This window comes from Tenrec ecaudatus, chromosome 1 (assembly GCF_050624435.1).
Source record: "Tenrec ecaudatus isolate mTenEca1 chromosome 1, mTenEca1.hap1, whole genome shotgun sequence".
NCBI classification, from domain to species: domain Eukaryota; kingdom Metazoa; phylum Chordata; class Mammalia; order Afrosoricida; family Tenrecidae; genus Tenrec; species Tenrec ecaudatus.
The window spans coordinates 236,686,891-236,708,907 of NC_134530.1; the positions used below are offsets into that span (position 1 = coordinate 236,686,891).

Here is a 22,017-nt window from a genome sequence, read left to right on the forward strand (position 1 = left end):
AGACTGCTTCATATACCAACACAAGGTCAGGGTTCACTTACTTTTGCTGCAACCCAATAGATTGTTGACATCCAAATGACTTGCACTGGGAACACAGACATCACACTTTGAACCAGTGACAAATCGTTTACAGAAACACTGGCCCGTGACTGAGTGGCAGGTTTCATTCAAGGCTCCTGAGAGATGACAATTGCATGGCTGGCATCTGAAAACAAGACAAATACACTATCAAAGAGAATCATATTCTGATTAATAATTCAGAGTGTTTTAAGTTATGCCTGTCAATAACACTGCAGAGTAAGGTGGTCTTGCATTAGCCAACATATTAAAAAGAATGATCAAGCTAAACAAACAAACATAAAATAAAGTTAAATGAAAATTTTAAAATATATATTATGTGTAGCATCTTCTCTTTGTAAGCTAACTAATGGCAATTTGTATTATATATATTATTTTGAATATCTGCCATTGTATTAAATATACTATAAATTTTCCTTCCTTAAAAATGTCAATGAGAGCAAATGTTTTGAGAATGATGAGGATGACAAATATACAAATGTGCTTTATACAATTGACATATGTATGGATTGTGATAAGAGTTGTATGAGCCCCAATAAAATGATTTAAAAAGAAAACAAAAACAATAATGTCAATGAGGTATCCACAAAATTATCTTATCAGGAAATGATTTACCTGAAAAGTAATAGGGATTGATAACCCCATTGTTCTCAATAAGAAATCATGAATTTTATATTTAGTCTTGTAAAGGCTAAGTTTTTCTTAGAAGATAATGTATAGTTGAAGTTTGAAGGAAACATGTTGAAAACCTGTCAGTGCACAGTATAGATTGTATTTTCATTTTCTTTTTATGCACTAAACCATTTATTCAGAATAGTTGAAGAAGAGAGCATTATTCTGATTTATGAAAAGATGTTAATGATACAAATACTAGGATAATGAGATAACTCTGACTTAAATTTATTGTACCCAAAGTTGCCTATGAAACACCACAGTCCTGGCATTTTCCGGGAGAGAAAGTGAAAGCTGTGCCTTGGCGTGAATTATTCAAACCCTTGGCCCATGGCCACGGCATTGATCAGGATCAGCAATGCTGGCGCCCTAGCACCTCAGAGTAGCCAAAGCGCTACAAGTAAGACGACCACTCACTTTTACGTGGGGCTTTCTATGGGGCATATTTTAAGCAACATTAAGTGGGTTCACCTCGACTTTCCAATAAAGATGCTGAATGGATGCAGTTACTTCACCCCATTTCAAGCGTGAGCTCTGGGGCAATCTTTCAACACCCTTAGAAAGGCCGATAAAAGCTAAGGCTGCCAGATAAGCTGCAAATTTGCTTTATGGACTACTATCCCTTTGGGAATAAATACAGTTTCTCTTGAAAACCAGTGCACTGTAGTGAGCCCTTTTGTCATGATTAAAAGGACACCCTACCTCCATAAACAATTATATTCGATCCTTCACCTGTAAACATATCATCAGAAGTTGATTTCAAAGAGACATTTGGTTTAGACTACTTAAGTGGTAGAGCTGACAGAAATCATGCATTGGAATTAAAACAATTATAGAAGCAACACAATATTTACTTTGCTCTTAATGCCAGTATATGCTATTGTATTAAACATATTGTTTGTAATCTTTTAATTCAATATTGGTAAACATAGGCAATACACACACACACATATATATATATATGTATATATATATGCATATCTCACATGAATCATCTCCCCTGAGTGTTTCAGTTATTACCATTCACTTAGGACACAATCACATTTATTTTACAAACAGCGCATGTAGAGCCCTAATTCCCAGCACGGAGCATAATTTTTTTCTAGATGTAGTTCCTTTTCTCCCAGCCAATTGTTGCATGCATGACTCCAAGTCAGCTCTGTCAATATTTATTAGATATTAAACTACAAATCCAAATGGAATTAATAACTAATTCTCAGAAAAGCTTATCATGATTTAAGCCATTTAATGGGATTGTGCCTGATTTTAAGCTTTGGACAACTAACCTCAAGGTCAGTAGTTCAAAACTATAAGGTCTTTTGCTCTCATAACATTTTGTAGCTTGTGAACCCTACATAGGGTCACCCAGAATTGGAATCACCCGGATGGCAAGGGCTCTGAGCTTCTATACCTAGTTCCGTAGTCTCCTATCCCAGCCTTTGTTATAGCCAACCTACCTGACTTGTTATATATAATCGCTTAACTTCAGTAAGAGAATTTGACCTACAAGGAGTTCATAGGAGAAGACTTTTCAGAATGATGTAGTTTGTTTCTAGCCCAAAGCACACTGGGGGATAATTTTGCAATTAAAGTTTAAGTAAAATTATGCTTGTAAATTTCTCAGCCACTCAAATGTAATTTTAAACATTCCAAGACTCTTTAGCAAATAAGCTATAAGTTGGATGTCATTTTATAAGTGATCCCTCCTCAGGAGCACCTCCTAAATGAAGTATATTTCACGTTTATTAAAACAAAATTATACATGATAAGGGAAAAGACATTTTAAGCACAGGAAGGGAAACACCAAACTAAGATGAATTGTGATATTGATTTTGCCAGGATAAATGGTTTTTGTAATATTAATATAAAGAAACCTTTATTACACTGACTCTCCAGGTACAGCCAGAGCTTCTTCCACAATCTGTTTAAAATCTTCATTTTTCATCCTTATGGGAAAACCTCACTTGCTAAATGGATTTCATAAAGAGCAATCTGTCAAGATTTATATAGATAAACAACCTGCGATGTTTATTGACCAGTTCATTATGGTAAACAAAACAGGAGGAAAGCATTGCTAATCCCTGCCAGCACTCTCCTTAGAACTCTGCCTGGGCCCTTACGTGATTCAGTGTTTACTGGATATAATAGGAAGGAAGTTAATTGGCCTCTGTCTTTTAAATCACAAATCTCATATATTTTCCTTCCCAGGGAGTTTCTTCCCATTGTAGAAGCAGTAGGAGGAAGAGTTATCCTATTTTCCATTTTTACAGAAACATCACAACAAGTATTAATGAAGAAAATATGTTTCAGTAATGTGTTTCATTGTCAGAAACTACGTCATATGAAGGAAAGGTCCAGGGATGTCTTCTAGGATGTAGATGCCTTCACTGTCATTTTTCTTTGGCTGCCTCTTCTACCTGGGGCCTCACATCATGGGTATTTTCAAACTGGTCAAAATATTGGTTGGGATAAGTAACATTCATTGAGCATGAATGATGTGCCAAGATTGGAATAAGCAAGAATTATATAAACAAAGATGGATATGACTGACTTGGCCTCAAGGAGCTCATAGTCTAGTGTAAAGGAAAACACATGACAGGATCACTAAAACATTCCATCTGAGTTGTTGTTGTTGTTGGGCTAGTGAGACAGCTCCTATCTATAGCGACCTTGTGCACAACAACAAAGCACTGCCTGGTTCTATGCCATCCTCACAATTGTTTCTGTGTTTTAACCCATTCATTGTTGCAGTCCTGGTGTCCATCCATCTCCTGAGGGCCTTCCTCTCTTTGCTGTCCCTCTACTTTCCCAAACACGTGGTCCTCCAGGGACTGGCCTCTCGTGGCAATATGTCCAAAGTATGTAAGAGGAAGTCTCGTCATCCTTGCCTCTACGGAGCACCCTGGTTCTCTCTCTTCCAAGACAGATCAGTTGGCTCTTTTAGCAGTCCGTGGTACTTTCAATGTTCTTCTCCAACACCACAGTTCAAATGTATTGGTTCTTCTTCTGTCTTCCTTATTCTGTATCCAACTTTCACAGGCATATGAGGAAATTGAAAATACTATGGCTTGGTCAAGCACACCTTAGTTCTTAAAGTAACTTCCTTTATTTTCAATTCTCCAAAGAGGACTTGTGTAATGATTACCCAGTGCAATGTATCTTTTGATCTCTTGACTGTTGCTTCAATGACCATTGATTGTGGATCCAAGCAAGTCAATAATCCTAGACAACTTCAAACTTTTCTCCATTTACTATAGGTGTTGCCAATTGGTGGTCTTTTTAAAAGTGAGTTGCAATCCACACTGAAGGCTGCCATCCTCGATCTTCATCAGCAGTGCTTTAAGTCTTCCTTGGTTCCAGCAAGCAAGTTGTGGCACGTGTATATCACGAGGTGTTAACAAGCCTTCCTCCAATCCTGATGCCATACTTTTCTTCATATGAGCCAGCTTCCATGATGATCGGTTCAGCACACAGATTGGATAAGCACGGTGCGAAGAGACCAAGTGTGAAGGGAGTAAGTATGAGTCAGTGTGGTGAGAGCAGAGCACTAGTAATGGGGCAGCAGAGCATAAGGGGGACACCGAAAAGGGGCAGTTACATAGTCTTGTGGCAGGGGAGGGGGTGGGGAAAAGTAGGATCAAAAAATAATTCTTGGATCAGATTCTGGAGCTAAATATTATATAGGAGTATGAAGTATGTTGGCATGAACTTTATATGTTATAAAAGACGAAGAGGCATATACAGCGTTCTAAAGTGGCAAATAGCCTTGGATGCCTATTTATATGAATGGAACTAAAGTGTGAATGGCTCTGTGGGGTGAGATCAACTAACTGTCATGGTATTTGGTCTTTGAAGTAACTAATAATATGCCAAATAATAATGTGACAAATTAGGACGATGGCAAAGAGCAATGAGGGAGAGAGAGAAAAGAAATATACCTTTGCAATGCCTAGTAAATTAAATTGGTAGGATGTGGTGGCAGATTGAGAAGGGATGAGAAGAGCATGGAGCTCCGCCCAGTTTTCTACTTTGGTAACTAGCGGATGACCATGACACTGCTGAACATGAAGAGTGATGAAGGAAAAGTAATATCAAATTGGTGAGGGAATTTCGACAAGTATTATTAATGATTACTGATGAGCAGAATAGAAGGAGGGTACAAGGCAAAGTGAATAAATTGCACCAAGCATTTTCTTCCGTATGTCCCTACCACAAAGGTGAGTGCATAGAAAGTGTTCAATAAGTATTACTGACTAAATGAGTGAATAAAGAACTGGGAAATAAATATGACATCCCATATTAATCCACACAGCTCTGCTACAACTTAGTTCCTTTGAGCTCTTTTGGATTGGTGGAACATCGTCCTCTCTGACCAACCTCACCTGCAAGGACTGACCTCTGGTCCTACTTCCAATGGCCTGAAGTTTTAAATCCAGGTCTCTGGAGAAAAATGAAATGGGCCTTGATGACATAGTGGTTATGCTTTGGGCTGCTAACCTCGAGGTCAGCAGATTGAAACCACCAGCTGCTCCACAGGACCATGCAGAGTTTTAGTCTCAGAAACCCACAGAGGGAGTTCTGCCCTGCCCTGTAAGGTTATCATGAGTCCGAATTGATTCAATGGCAGTGAGTTTGGTCTGGTTTGATACAAGATACAGTGAGTAACAGAATGACCTCTAGAAGGTTCCTCCAGCCAGATTACATTTCCTTCTGCAATAGAGGGCTATTTTATCATGCTTCTTCAGTTTTCTGCTCATTATACTTAGTAAAAACCTCTGGATTCCTGTAGGAAAGAATTTTGGAGGTTGTACATTGTTAATTATTTTCATGCAGATGAGCTAATACCAGTCTTAATTCCTCATCCACAAACCTTGAAAGCTATGCCTTCCACTCTAAGTCTGGGTGAAGTTTCGCAACACACTAAAATAGACTTCTAAAAGCTGACCTGGGCAGCCCTTCACCCGCATGCAGGCAATAGTGACATGAGGTCAGGGAAGAATATCCTTGTAATGTAGAGAATGACCCACTTAAGGCGGCCCTAGGTTTGACATTCCTGCCTCATCTATTATTGACACTCGACCTAATCACCACGAGCACAGAATATGTTCTATTATTTTATTCACAAAGACCAAATACTTCAATAAGAATCCCCAGAGTCACTGTTTTAAATAGGCACATACTGACTCTGCCCAGCCCAATCCACTTTCATTGAATCAATTTTGACTCAAAGTGACCATAACAACACATTGTTGTGGCTTATTAGGCTGTGAATCCTTAAGGGAACAAACAGCTTCATGCCCCTCCTGGTGGAGTGACTGGTGGCTTTGAATCCCTGACGGTGCAGCTGGTAGCCTACATAACTCACCACACCCCCAGATCATAATAACAATATGCAACATTGAGTGGAAATGAAGAAAAGCCCCCACGAGATGGGTTGAGACAGTGATGGCAACACCGCATAAATAAAGTATGGCCTGGCCCAGGTAATGTGTCTTTCTGTCATACGTAGTGCCGGTATGAGTCAGAACCCACCAGCTGGCACCTAACAACAACAACTCTAAGACTCACACGTCCTTAAACCTGGGAGTCATTTCCTTAATGCTCTTTTGCTAATGTAACCTTTTGAGACATGGTGACAGATTCAAACTTTCAAGGTTTCCTTGGGTATAAGAGAGTATATTTATTCCTATGATTTTAGAAGAAGAAATAAAACTAGACAAGTAGATTATAGGAATAAGAATTTTTGCTAACTATTACTATCTTTCTCAAAATTAGACTTGTCTAAAATAAGCAGGAGCTGTTTCATGAAACATGGAGTTCATTTTAACTCCATGTTTTCAACCAGAAGTTGAGTGCTAAGGTTGTTTTTGCTGATAAATCTTTGAGGTTGATTGTATTTAAATGACTTGAAGATTCCTAGTGTTTTAGAAGGAAAGATTGTAATGACATTAAATAACTTGACCAAAGTGAAAATATAAATGCAAACAGGTCTGAGCAAACTTGATGTATCAAAGACCAGCTAGTAATTATAGTTAGTCTGATGCAATTCAACACTACTCTTAAAAGCACAGCCATAAACATATATAAAATAAGGAACATTGTTATGTTCCAATAGATCTTTATTTCCAAAAACAAGTACCAGGCCTTAAGAGACAGAGGCTAATAGACTGGCTTGGAAAACACAAAGCCTTGATCTGCTGCCTACAGGAGCTACATCTCAACATTACAGATAAAAACAGGCTGAAAATCAAAGGCTGAAGACAATATCAGGAAAACTCGAATTCAAAAAATTGTGGGGATTTCAATCCTAATCTCAGATAAAATTGACCTCAAAGTGAAAACCATAAAAAGAAATAAGGATGGACAATATATAATGCTCAAGGGAGCATTACATAAAGAACCAATAAGCATTCTAAACATTTACTAACCAAACAAGCATCCAGCAGAATATGTCAAGCAAACTCTGCAAAGGATGAAAAAAGAAATCAAAGCCTCAACAATTATAGTAGGTGACTTCAATACACCACTCTCTGAGAAAGATAGATCACCCAGAAAGAAACTCAACAAGGAGACTAAAGATCTAAACACTACAATTAGAAAACTTGACCTGATAGATATCTATAGAGCTTTCCACCAAAACAAAAAGAATCCACATTCTATTCAAGTCCACATGGCACATTTACAGAAATAGACCACATGCTAGGGCAAAAGTCAAATCTACATAAATTTAAGCACATGGATATCATACAGACCTCTCTCTGACCACTGTGCCATAGATTGGAATCAAGATAAAACTATTGGAGAATGAAAAAATCTCTATTGCAAAGGAGAGTGTACTGACTGGTTCAGATCAGAGATGAAATTAGGAAATTTCTAGAAACCAATGAGAATGAAAGCACGACATACCAAAACTTATGGGACACAGCAAAGGCAGTCATCAGAGGAAGTCTCATTGCATTCCATGATTGATACACTGGCACAAAATTTACAGCAACTAGAGCAGAGTCAGCAAGAAACCCCAACTAAAAGAAAAAGAAAAGAAATAATGAGAATTAGATCTGAGATTCAGGAGAGAGAAAATAAGAAAACTATGGGGAAAAATCAATGCTACTAATGTTGTTTCTTTGAATGGATAAACTGAATTGACAGACCTCTCGTAGAACACATTTCAAAAGCAAGGATGAGGAATGAAAGAGGGAATTTTGCAACAGATCAAAGTGAAATCAAAAGCATAATTACAAAATATTATGAAGGACTGTACTCCAATGAATTCAAAAACTTGGAAGACATGGATGAATTCCTAGAAAAACAATCCCTCCCTAGATTATTCCCAATGGCCATCAAGAACTTCAACAGACCCATATCAATAGGAGAAATAGACAAGGCTATCAAAGAATTACCAACCAAGAAGACACCAGGACCAGACGGATTCACTGGTGAATTTTATCAAGCATTTAGGGAAGAACTGACACCAATCCTACACAAATTCTTCCAGACCATAGAAAAAGATGGCAAACTCCCAAATTCCTTCTATGAAGCTAGTATAACTGATACCTAAACCGGGGAAGGATCCCACAAAAATTGAGAATTACAGACCAATTTCCCTAAAGAATATCGATGCAAAAATCCTTAACAAAATACTAGCCAAGTGAATACAAAACATGTAAAACAAATAATTCGCCATGACCAAGTGAGATTCATACCAGGGATGCAGGGATGGTTCAACATAAGAAAGACCATTAGTATTATTCGTCACATTGAACCAAAGAAATATAAGAACCACATGATAATATCAATAGATGCAGAAAAAGCATTTGACAACATCCAACACCAATTCATGTTTAAGACACTCAAGAAGATAGGAATGGAAGGGAAAATCCTCAATATAAAACAAGCTATATATGAAAAACCAACAGCCAATGTAGTAGTCAATGGAGAAAAGACAAGATCAATTCTTCTGAAAAAGGGGACTAGACAAGGATGTCCTTTATCCCCACTCCTATTTAACATCGTGCTGGCAGTCCTAGCTAAAAATATAAGGCAAAGAAAGGACATCAAAGGTAATCATCGGGGGAAGGAAGAAGTAAAACTATCGTTATTTGCAGATGATATGATTTTATATATGGAAAATCCTAAAAGTTCCACAAGAGGAGTACTGGAAGCAATATAGGAATATGGCAGAGTAGCAGGTTACAAGATCAACAAACAGAAGTCTATTGCATTACTATACACATCGGACAAGGACACAGAAGAGGGGATCACAAAGGGGGTATCCTTCACAATAGTCAAACAAAAATTGGAATATCTAGGGACATACCTGACTCAAAAAACAAAAGATCTGTATGAGGAAAACTACAAAACACTATTAAAAGAAACCAAGGATGAACTTAACAAATGGAAAGAGATCCCATGCTCATGGATTGGCAGACTCAATATAGTAAAGATGTCAGTTTAGCCTAAGGCACTATATAAATTCAATGCTATCCCTATCCAAATTCAAGCAACTTTCTTCAAAGAGTTGGAAAAATAGATTACCAACTTCATATGGAGAGGAAAGAAACTGAGAATTAGCAGAGAACTCCTGAAGAAGAAGGACCAAGTCGGAGGGCTTGCTTTACCCAACTTTAGTACCTACTACACAGCCACAGTGGTCAAAACAGTGTGGTACTGGTATAACGATAGATATTCAGACCAATGGAAAAGGATTGAACACCCAGAAATAAAATCATCAGCATACAGACAACTGATGTTTGAAAAGGGGCCCAAAAATATCAAATGGGAAGCAGATGCCCTCTTCAACTCATGGTGCCAGAAAAAAATGGATATGTAGCTGCAAAAAAATGAAGCAAGACCTTTACCTCACTCTGTGCACAAGAATAAACTGAAGGTGCATCACAGACCTCGAGATACAACCCCAAATTATTAGGGCCATCAATGAGAGGATTGGGGCCAACCTGAGAACCTTGGCACAGGGATTACATAGGCTATCAGAAATTGGGAAGGACACCAACATAGAGGAGGCACAAATTGACCAATGGGACATACTAAAAATAAAACACTTATGTACATCAAAAGAATTCACCAAGAGAGTAAGAGAGACTGCAGAATGGAAAAACATCTTTAGCAATGACGCATCAGACCAAGGCCTTATTACTAAAATCTACACTACACCGCTAAACTACAACAAGAAAAAAAAAAACAGTGTACACTCAGGAGGAGGGCAAAGGACCGAAATAGGAGCTTCTCAAGGGTAGAAATCCAAATGGCCAATAAACATATGAGAAAATGTTCCAGATTTCTAGCCATAAGAGAAATGCAAATTAAAACAACTATGAGATACTACTTAATACCCTCAAAGGTAGCCCAATTCAAGAAATCAGAAAGTAACAAGTGTTGGAGGGGCTGCGGAGAGACAGGAACTCTTGTCCACTGCTGGTGGACCTGTAGGTATGTACAACCATTATGGGAATTGATTTTGGCAATATCTAAAACAGTTGGAAATTGAGCTACCTTATGATCCAGCAATCCCCCTACTGGGTATATACCCAGAAGAGAAAAAAAACAAAACAAAAACCACGGCCAGTCATCTGTGCCCCAATTTTCATCGTGGCACAGTTCACAATTGCAAGGAGTTGGAAACAGCCCAAATTCCCATCAACAGATGAATGGATTTAAAAACTCTGGAACAGATATACAATGGAGCATTACGCATCCCTAAAAAGCAATGATGAACGCATGAAGCACATCGCTGCATGGGAAGAACGGGAGGAAATTAGGCTAATTGAAGTAAGCCAAGCACAAAAGGACGAGTACTACATGAGTCCACTGAGGTAAGCTCAAAAAAAAAAATTCAAGAGGGGCCTAGGGAAGAAGTTGCTGTATACACACGTCCCTGGGTGAGACCCAGGTAATATGGCAGGGGCCAGACAAAACTCAGGGATACTTATGGTATATATATGGTAGCCCATTAAAAGGGAGGATAGAAAGAGATATGGGTAGCTGGGGGAACAGGGCACTAACCCACACTGAGGGAGGGTGTTGATTTTTTCCACAGGGAGACAAGATTTTCACCTGGAGCTCCAAGACAAGAATGCAACACACTGACATGAAACAGGGAACTGACAGAGAGGCCTGAGGGGCTGGCCCCATTACCATCTAAGTGGACAGCGCCACCCCACTCCCCCAAGAAGAATTCACTTCAGAGGACAACACTGATGCTACAGCTCAAGAAGAAGGGAAGACAGACTGGTCTGGTCAGAGCACACAGGGGCCAACGAGGTGGCATAGGAGGTAAAAAAAGAAAAGAGTGACGCACATCTTGGCTCACCAAGACCTGAGGACAATGTTCCTGCTCAGAAAAACAATGCACAGAGATGACCACAGGGCCGGCTCCACCATAGGACACAATGTTTCTCATTGACCCATAGCACCATTGGGCATAACACTAGAGACATACAGTGGGAATTGTGCCCACCATGAGCTCACCATGCTGAAGCCAGCCTCTGGGTCATGCAGCAGGAGCAGCGGGGGAAGCAGAGTAATGAAGTCCCCAGGGATAGAGGCAATACCAGGGCATGGCATCCCATTAGACTTGACTGGAAAGCACCATGAAGGAAAACAAACAGACCCTGAACTATTCACACATTTAGGTATGTATGCATGTGTGTTGTTGTTGTTTGTTGAAACTATTGTTTTACTTTCTGTTGTTGCTTCATGGTACTCAGTCTTGTGATAGTACATAGCATGTCTACCTGGAAGGCATAGGCAGAATAAACAAACCAGAATAGATAACAACGGGATGACAGTTCCAGGGGGACATGGGAGAAAGGAAGAGGGTGTTAACAAGCCCGGGGACAAGGGAACAACAAGGGATTCAAAATCAATGTCAAGGAGGGCGAGGGGGATCTGGCAGGGCTAGATTAAGGGCAATGTAACTGAGAGGAATTCCTAAAACCCAAGTGAAGTCATAACATGATAGTTGGACAGAAGGAAAGTACAAAGAAACAGATGAAAGAAATAGGAAGCAAGGGTAGTCATTTAGATTTAAATATAGGCATATAAAGATGTAAATATATTTATATAGGATGAGGGGAAATAGATCTGTGTACATATATTTATAGGTTTAGAATTAAGGAAACAGATGGACGGTGGGCCCCTGCTCAAGTACTCACTCAACACAAGAACACTTTGTTCTAACAATTTGGCAGTCTGAGATGCTCACCTGCCTGGCCTGATCGCCGATGACAATGGGTGCACAAACAAATGTGGTGAAGAAACTGATGGTGCCCGGCTACCAAAAGATATAGCACCTGAAGTCTTAAAGACCTGAAAATAAACAAGCAGCCTTCTAGCTGAGAGACAACAAAACCCACATGGAAGAAGCACACCGGCCTGTCCCGACTCGATTGCTGAGGGAAAAGTGGGTACATAAGCAAAAATTGTGAAGAAAGCTGATGGTGCCTGGCTATTAAATGATATAACATCTGGGGTCTTAAAGGCTTGAAGACAATCAGGCAGCCATGTAGCTTAGAAACAACAACGCCCACACGGAAGAAGCACATCAGCCTACACCGACATGAAATCTGAAGTCAAAGTGGGTGCATAGGCAAATGCGGTGAAGAAAGCTGATGGTGCCCAGTTGTCAAAATATATAGAATCTGGGGTCCCATAGGCTGGAAGATAAACAAGGGGCCATCTAACTGAGAAACAACAAAGCCCATGTGGAAAATGCATACCAGCCTGTCAGATGACAAGGCATCAAAGGGATCAGGTATCAGGCATCAAAGACCAAAAAAAAAAAAAAATCACAGCATTGTGAATGAAGGGGAGTGCAGAGTGGGGACCCAGGGCCCATCTTGGGGAAATTGGACATCCCCTTGCAGAAGGGCTTTGGGGAGGTGACGAGCTAGTCAGTGTGCAGTGTAGCAATGATGAAACATACAATTTTGCTCTAGTTCTTAAATGCTTCCTCCCCACTCCCCCCTGCCACTATCATGATCCCAATTCTACCTTACATATCCGGCTGGACTGGAGGATCTACACTGGCACAGATAGGAACTGGAAATACAGGGAATCCAGGACAGATGAACCCCTCAGGATCAGTGGTGAGAGTGATGATATCAGGAGGGTGAGGGAGAAAGGGGAAGAGATGAAAAGGTCTATATATAACCTCCTCTCTGGAGGATGGACAGCAGAGAACTGTGTGAGGAAGAGGTCAGGTGGTGACAAAAGATATGACAAAATAATAATTATTTATTATCAAGAGTTCAGGGGGAGAGGGGAGCAGGGAGGGAGGGGGAAAATGAGGAGCTCATACCAAGGGATCAAGTAGAAAGCAGGTGTTTTGAGAATGATGATGGCGACATATGTACGAATGTGGTGGACACAATGATGTATGTACAGATTGTGAAAAGAGTTGTATGAGCCCTTAATTAAATGATTATTAAAAAAAAAAGAAAATCATGATGGCAACATATGTACAAATATGTTGATATAGTTGATGTATGGGTTGTGTAAGAGCCCCCAATAAAATGATCTTTTAATAATAATAAAGAAACATACCTGATCTAGTAGGAAAACAACCACTGATCTGTTTGTTTTTCTACAGTGGCACACATTAGTGTGATGCTGAAAGCTAGCTCTGCCACCAGTGTTTCAAATGCCAGCAGGGTCACCAATGGCAGACAAGTTTCAGCAGAGCTTCAAGATGACGGCAGACTGGGAAGGCACGCAACTGTCGAAACCTTGTGACTAACAAAGGCATGATATATATTGTCTGGTAGAGTGCCAGAGATGGCAGGCACTGAGGTTGGAAGGCACTGGAAACGTGATTCTGGAATGCTGCTTCCTCAAAGTTGAGTCAATTTTAATGATAAGAATGGAACAAAGATTTAGATTTGGTGGGTTCAGAATGAGAAGAATAGTTGCAAACATCCACTAAGAAGTAGAAAATGGAATGCATGCATGATATATAAAGTTAGGAAAATTAGAAGTCATCAAAATGAAATGGAATAGATAAACCTGAAATGGACTGGTATCGGCCATTTTGTACTAGACAATCATATTATTTACTATGCTGGGAATGACAATGAAAGAAAAATGTCATCACATTCATCATTGAAAAGATTATCATCAAGGTCTACTCTGAAAGATAATCATCAAGGTCTAACAGCTGTCAGTGATAAGGTAATATCTAAATGCCTACAAGAAAGACCAGCTAGTATGTTACTTAAGTTTATGTATGAACCACTAAAGCCATAAATGAGGAACTTAAGTATTCTGCCAAATTTCACTGATAAATGCTGGTGATTTTAATACAAAAATTATAAACAAAGAGCAAGTATCAGTAGTTGGAAAAATTGACCTTGGTGATAGAAATGACACTGGGCATTGCATGATATGATTTTGTAAGACCAATGACTTATTCATTTCAAATCCCTTTCTCCACCCAAATAAAGACTGATGATGCACATGGACCTCACTGGATGGAATACAGAGGAGTCAAGTAGGATCCATTGGATACACGAGATAGGAAATTTGAACAGCATCACCCAGAGCAATAACAGTGGCAACTGAGGAACAGACTCAATTGCTCAAATGAAAGTTTAAGAAGCAAATAAAGAAAACAAAAACAAGTTCACGAGGCAAATTATGACCGTAAACATACACCTTTTGAATTTAGAGACCAACTCAAGAACAGATTTGACTTATTGAACACTAATGACCAAAAAGCAGATAATTGTGAATAGCATCAAGGAAATCATACATAGAGAAAGCTAAAGATCATTTTAAAAGACAAGGCTCTTTTTAAGACCATACTAGGTGTCAGAAGAGACTCTGAAATTTGTTCTTCAATGTAAAGGAACCCAAACCCAGGAAGCAAAGATGAAATAAATTTATTGAATTATTCACAAAAAAAATTCAAAAAAGCAGCTAACAAGGCAAGGTATTATAATAAAATGTGCTGAGATCTGAAGTTAGAAGTACTATAATCAGTGTTTCTCAAGATGAACGAATTGAAGAAAAAAACCAAGGATTCCGTGGGTGTTGTTTTCATGATCACTCCCTAAGAGGAAACAAGTTGGTAGAAAAGTCATAGCTTTGGTTTGTTTTGTGGACTTTGATCTGGTTCTCAACCAGTTAATATGGGATTATAAACATGCACTTAGAAAGATTACAAAATTCGGCCTATAACATTATGTTAAAATATAAACGGTTTGTACTGAAACTAAAAATCAATCTGGTCACAGAATTAGCCTACATTATATGTTTTAGAAGTATGAAACTTAGATTACCTATTCCACTCCCTAATACTGGAGGGAAATGACTACTCAGCGTGTATCAGCTGGTAAATAAAATAAGTAATGATACCTTTCGAGGTTTAAAACAAGGCCCAATATGGCTGATGAAAGACAGAGGGGACAGATCATTAGAAAATAAGTCTTCCAGGGTTGTGACATGTGAATGCCATGTCAGAAAAGTGAAGGCGCCTAAGATGAGTAAGGGAAGACGGGGTGGGAAAAGAAGGAATCATAGTTTCAGGTCAACTTGAGGACTTCACCAGGGAGTGCAGTGTGTCACATGCAGGTCCTTACTGCCAACGGAGACTAAATGAATGGAGCCCAGTTTGTCCGATTATTGGGGGGTTAGATAAATACAATGATTTTTTCAGTGGACAGACTTATTTCATTGTCTCTGATATTGACTAAATCCCATTAGCTTTATGGGTCAGAGCTAAGTGGGGCAATTTTTGCTTTGATATCAGTTTTATTTCTTTGTTCTCATTTATTAATTTGTTTAATAGATGTCCCTTTTATGATACTTATATTTAGAAGAATGAATCATTTAAATATTAATAGGCAAATGATTTTCCCGCTTAAGTGGAAATTACTCTTTGCTTTGGTAAACTTTTGCTACTGTTGTTGCTTAGGATCGGCAGCAATTATATTTTATTTATTGTACCTTTAGGAGTATAAAATTAGTGTATAAAATAAATCAGAAGAAAATATAGTGAACATAGGTGTATATTAAAGAAAACACAGATAAGAATAAGTTCGGTGAGTGACTTTCTTAGGGGAAATTGAATAAATTTCAATAAGCATACAAATAGAAAAGGGAGAAGAGGAAGTTATTCTTCAAATCAATGAAAAAAATACAATGATATGTCTATCTTTTCTTTGCATAAAAATGAAAGACTTATAATTTCTTTCAGAATTGTGGGGGTCATAGAAATAAATTTATATGTGCAAGCACATACCATAATGCCTCAATCAACATAGACTCAATTGATTTTTAACTGTGTTTTATTTTTTTTAAGAAATTTTGTTAACTCACTGCCATCAGGACACAAATACTTATTTTCCTTTACAACTTGTCTGTACAAATTTAGATGCCAATTGAGCTGTTTTCTACCAAAAAAAAACCCTTTTATAAAATGGAGTCGCATATATTTTACTTATTTTTTACAAACTTTCAAAATAGCCAATGTTAGTATATAACTCCATAACAACCAGAAGTCAATAAAGTAATTTCAATTTAATTCAAGAGAGGCATGGAACACATAAAGAAGGAGAAAATCCACTTTTATCACTTTTCCGAGATGAGCAAAAGCATAAACTCCAGCAATTCTCGTGACCATATTTTGAAATATCTCTCTCTCTCTTGCTCTGACCTACTGTGCTGCAGAATTTCTCTCCTAATGATGATCAGTGTTAAAGCAAAAAGCAACAGTAGAGTTTATCAGTGGAACAGATGGGTCAACCAAAAACATAGGCAATCCAAACGACTCATTCATTCAGCAACAAATTCCACTGACTTTCTTAGGCCTTGTATGGTCACAGAAGGTTTTTCCCTTATTTCTGAGAAGACGCATTTTATGGGGTAGGTCTTGGTTTCAGTAGCACCCTCCTTAAGCAGCCTACGGCCTTCACTATGATGTATATCACTCTGTTCTTCCTGAGACAGAGAGGATCCCCAGTACCCCTTCCATGTGTGTGGAATAGACTTAAATATCAATTGTCCTTGACTTAGGACACTCCAAGTTACAAGGAATCACACTTAAAAATGCTCTGTTCTGTTTTCTTAGTTCATGTCGCCTTTTTATTTGTTCTTGTACATTTTTTCTGGGAGGGATTATAGGAAAACCCTTGCAAAGGATTTGAGGGAATATTACTAAATAATATAAATAATCCATGAAATCAATCAGGATAATATTGTGGAAAATCATTCAGATGGCAAGAAGGCTAGATTTATATCATGACATCACTGATGTGGAGGAGCTTACAGATCACAAAAAGGATTGAGCGAGCAGATCTTAATGAATTTTCAAGAAGAAAAATCCTGCAGAAGAAAGAATCATGAGGAAGATAAAGAAGAGAAGTAGTCAAAAAAATTTACAGTGAAAAGATTAGCTATGTTTTACCTAAAATAAAATTACAGGCTTTAGCTGCTTGTAAACATGGACCCAAATGTTGAACATGTTTCTAAAGTCAATAAGCACACCCAAAAAGCAGTTTTATTCCCAGGGATAATCTAGATGATCCAGAACCTTCCACAAATAGATTCTTTATCTCAAATGACAAAATGCCAATGTTGTTCAAACCTTGTAACACATTTGTATCCTGGACAAATTGTGTTCTCACATTCTCTCACTACTATCAAGTCAATTCTGACTCACAGCGACCCTATGAAACAGGATGCAACTGCCCCTGTCGGCTTTGGGTCTAGTTTTTTCCAGGAGTAGAGAGCCTCATCTTTTTCTGGAGGCACGACTGGTGGTTGTCCTTACAATTAGAATTAAAATATATTTGTAATTTTAGATATATGCTTTCACATGCTACAAATAAAGGTTGGATTTAGAACCACATTGATAATAAAAGGCCATAATTATGCAAACTGGATGGAAAAAAAAGATGTATTTGACTTACTTCAAAACCAACTTGCGGTAACTACATAGGAAACAAGCCTCCAGTGAACTTCTTCTTATCCACACTTGAGGGATGGGAGGAAGGGATTGTAAAACAGAGGGCACTGGAAAGATGAGTGTACATCAAAGGCATACATCTGACTTAAACACTTAAAACCATCAGATTTCCCCCCTCTGGTGCATGCTGGGCCTGATCTGTTCCCAACATTTTCTGTAGTAGTTTTGTACTGTTTTGTTTTTGTTCGTTCACATTAAGGTGTTATGTCATCAGAGGTCACCCTCTTGACGTTGTGCTGTATGTTTTTCTGTTTTGCAGTATGTGAAACACAGGGCTGATGAGCCTCTAGGCACAGCAAGTAGAAGAAGGGTTTCCAGGGGCAGGCACAGTGGTTCAAGGATAAAAGGGAGATGATGTCCAGAGATGATGTCAAGTTGTCCAAGAAGAGAAAAAATATGTTTGAAAACTGATTGTGGTAGCAATTGTGCAGTTCTGCTGGATGTGAATGAATTAAGGACTGGTATGATATATTAACGCCCAATTACTAAAAACAAAAAAATAACTTGCTACCGAATCCTCAAAATGGAACCTTGTGATAAACGGGGTACTACCCGTGCTTTACTACTGCACTGCATGTACCCCTTCAGTACAGCCCACACAGAATGGATTAACTTTAATGACTTTCCAAAAATTAAAGCCCAACGCCACCTCACCTATTGGTCCAATTGTGAGGAGTTTTGTTTTCCTTATATTGCTTTAAGGAGTCCTCGCGGCATAATGGTTATGAGTTGGGCTGAAATGTGTAAGGTTAACAGTTCAAAAACACTAGCTGCTAAAGGGGAGAAAGATGAATTTTCTACTCCTGCAAAAGTTACAATCCTGAAAAACCACATGGGGTAATTCAACTCTAACCCCTGGGGTCACTATGAGTCACCATCACCTGCATGACGGTGAGTAATGGATTTGGTTTTAAGGTGAGTGGTAATTCATACTGAAACTGCAGTCCTTGATCTTTATCAGCAAATGTTGCCAGAGCTTTTTTTTTAAACAATTTATTAGGGGCTCATACAACTCTTATCACAGTCCATACATATACATACATCAATTGTATAAAGCACATCTGTACACTCTTAGCAAGCAAGGTTTGTCATCCACATATCTCAGGTTGCTAAAAAGTCTTCCTCCTATCCTGATGTCATATTCTTTTTCTTATTAGCCAGGTTCTCTGGTGATTTACTCAGCGTACAGTTGGAAGAAGTATGGTGAGATTATTCAACCCTGATACCCACCTTTCTTGATTTTAAACAATTCAGTATTCCCTTGTTGTGTTCACAGAACTGCCTCTTGATCCATGTACAGGATCCCCAAGATCACAATTAAGTGTTCTGAAATTCCCACTCTTCTCAAGGCTATCTCTAGTCTGTTATGGTTTACACAGTCTGTGTTTCCTTAACGGATGTTCTCTTTGACCTCTCTACAAACTAATATCACTGGTGATGGCCACACAGAACCCATAGACAAAATTTCTGGTTAAAGGGTTTATGAAGAAGTTAATATTTTAATGCCAGTGAAAATGCTTATGATAGTTATTTATCAAAACACTAAGTTCTTTCAGGTTTGCTAATAAATGCCCAAAGGGGCATACCACTCAGCTGGAAACATCAGATTTTAACATTGGGAAAGCGGGACACCATTGATAAAACTCATATCCTGGAGAAATAGCCACATGGCAGCCGAAAACCGTATACCCTAGCTTGTCGTGCATTCTTTCCAAACATCAGGGCTTTTTTAAAACGCCGCGGGACGCGGGAAATATTGTTAAGAAGCGTGACAGTCCCGCCCAAAGCGGGATGTCTGGTCACCTTAAAAGACATTCAGCTCAAGCTCTGTGGGTCAGCAAACTCAGCTCCCTAAATTAAGTGCCCAGAAGCACCCTACTCTGGTAAGCTTCGGTCCAGAGGCAGTCGGCTTCACTTCTATGGATCAGCAAGCCCAGCTGCCCCAAGTCTCCGGAGAGTCCTTACTCCACAAGCCAGTTTCCTGCACAAAAGCACTCACTTTTACTTGCTTCGTGGTTTCAGAAGTCCTCACTCCGTTCCAGGCTCTCGCTCCTGGTTCTGTTGCACATGCTCTGATGCTATGGCTGTCCTGGATCCAGGAGGGTCTCAGTGCAGGGACCCTGGGGTCAGAGGGCGCCCTCCCGCTCCTGACACTTGCTGGTAATAAGCTCCCGCCCCCTGCATCTCGGAGGGATCATTTTATACAGCGTAGGAAGGCATCCAAGGACTCCTGTTCACAATGACTCACAGGTGAATCCTACCAGTGTCTGCCCCACCTTCTTACAGGGCCCATTCTTCTGAGGCCCATGCAGGAAAAGGTCGTTTGGGAAAATTAGAGACTTTGGATTTTCAAGGCTGCCGTTTTTTATGGAAACAATCTGTCACATCTTTCTCCAAAGGACCTGCTAGTAGATTATCCAAACTAATCTTTCAATTTCCAGCTGAACGCTTAACCACTTCACGACCAGGGTAATAGCAATCCAATTTTACAATTCACATCTTAACAATTATTCTTATTTAACATTTACTATGCTATGTTTTTCTGTACTCATTCTGGGTGATTCAAGTCTGTAGAAAATAGTGACAATGCTCTCTTGCTCTCTGACTACCAAAATCACATTTGTGTGCTAACTCTAAAGTAGACTAGCATGAGTAAGGGTGAAAAAAAGACTATATGTGAATGCACATGCAAAAAATATTAAAAACATTTAACAACTGTTTGAAATTTTTCTAAAATATCTTTTGTTTAATTGAAAACAAAGCCAAAATGAATGAGTCTGAGTTGGTTCTTGGCATGTAAACACCCATTCTTTACTTTATAATAGTGACCTCATATAACATTTGTCCTTTTGTAATTATTTCCCTCGGAATCATATCTTCCAAGTCTATCCATGTGGTCAGGTGTTTGGAGAATCCATTGTTATCCATGAACATCGTGTGCATGTACCAAAGCTTATCCGCTTTCCATTGTTGGGCATGTAGGCTATTTCCATCTTCTGCTATTGTGAATAATGCTTCAATAAACATGGGTGGGTATATATCTATTTAAGCCATAGCTCAGATTTCTTGAAGACAGATATCAAGGAGAGATATTGCTAAATCACATGGTAGGTTTTCCTGTGTTTTGAAAGAAAATGTCACACTGCTTTCCACAGTGTCTGCATAATTTTACAAATCCACTAGCAGCGTATGATGGGTCCAGTCTTTCCAAATACATGCCTGTATTCGTTGTTATCTGTTCTGTGTTTGCCTTTTAAAATCTTTTCTTAACTTTGATAGTAATGCTGAGGTAATGTGGTATCTCACTGTTGTTTCTGTTTGCAGCTCTCGAATGGCTAATAGTCATAATGACTGCCGGAAGGGCATTTTTGACTGCCTGAATGTTTTCACTGGTGAAGTTTCTGTCCTTCTTTGGCAAAGTTGCTATTCAGGTCTGCTATTTTTAATTTGATTATTTGCCCTTTACTGTTAAGATGTTGCAGTTATCTGTACATTTTAGAGATTAATACTTTGATATGTCACTGCCATATTTTTTTTAGTGTGTGGGCTCTTTTTTGTTCTATTTTGACTAAATATTTTGATGCATTAAGTGTTTAATTTTGGGGAGGTCCCATTCATATAGCTTGTCTTTTGCTATTAGTGTGTTTTACCTTATGCTTAATAATCCCTATGTTTGCTCCTAATTTTTCATTGATGATCTTTATCATTCTAGGTTGTACATTTTGCTCTTTGATCCATCTTTATTTTTTTATGTAGTGTGGGATATATATTTCATTTTTCTGCAAATGGATATCCAATTTCCCCAGTACCATTTGTTAAAATACTATCTCTTCCCCATTTAATGAGTTTCAGCCCTTTATCAAATAGCTGTGACCGGATGTACCTCTGGGTTCCCAGTGTTTTCCCATTGATCTTCCTATCTCTCCTTGTACGAGTTCCAGGCTGTTTTAATTGCCACTACTTTAGTTTTGAGATTGGGAAGGGAGAGACCTTTTACTTTGTTCTTCATCGGTAGTGCTTGTGTCTTTCCTGGGGGTCTTTCCTTTGGATATAAGGTTGATGACAAGCTGTCCATCCCTTAAAGGATTGGGGTTGCTGTATATGTGCAGAAAGCTTGGGGTAATATTGACATACTCGCAATCCTACCCATAAGTATGGCATACTCTTGCATTGATGTCTATCTCTTTGGGTTTATTTTAAGTTTCCTTGTACAGTTCTTTTCTTTCTCTGATTACAGGGTGGAGCAAGGGATGAAGAAGTCACAGGCTGCAGGGTAGACAGGTCTA

At 38.9% G+C, this 22,017-nt stretch overlaps 1 protein-coding gene across 1 annotated transcript in view; it reads right to left on the minus strand.

Moving 5' to 3' along the window:
• USH2A (usherin) overlaps window positions 1-22,017 on the minus strand; it is a 987,589-nt gene that overhangs the window by 758,693 nt on the left and 206,879 nt on the right. Inside the window, exon 14 of the mRNA XM_075540576.1 lies at window positions 42-205. Within this exon, the coding sequence (XP_075396691.1) occupies window positions 42-205 (164 nt within the window). The remainder of the gene's footprint in view (window positions 1-41; window positions 206-22,017) is intronic.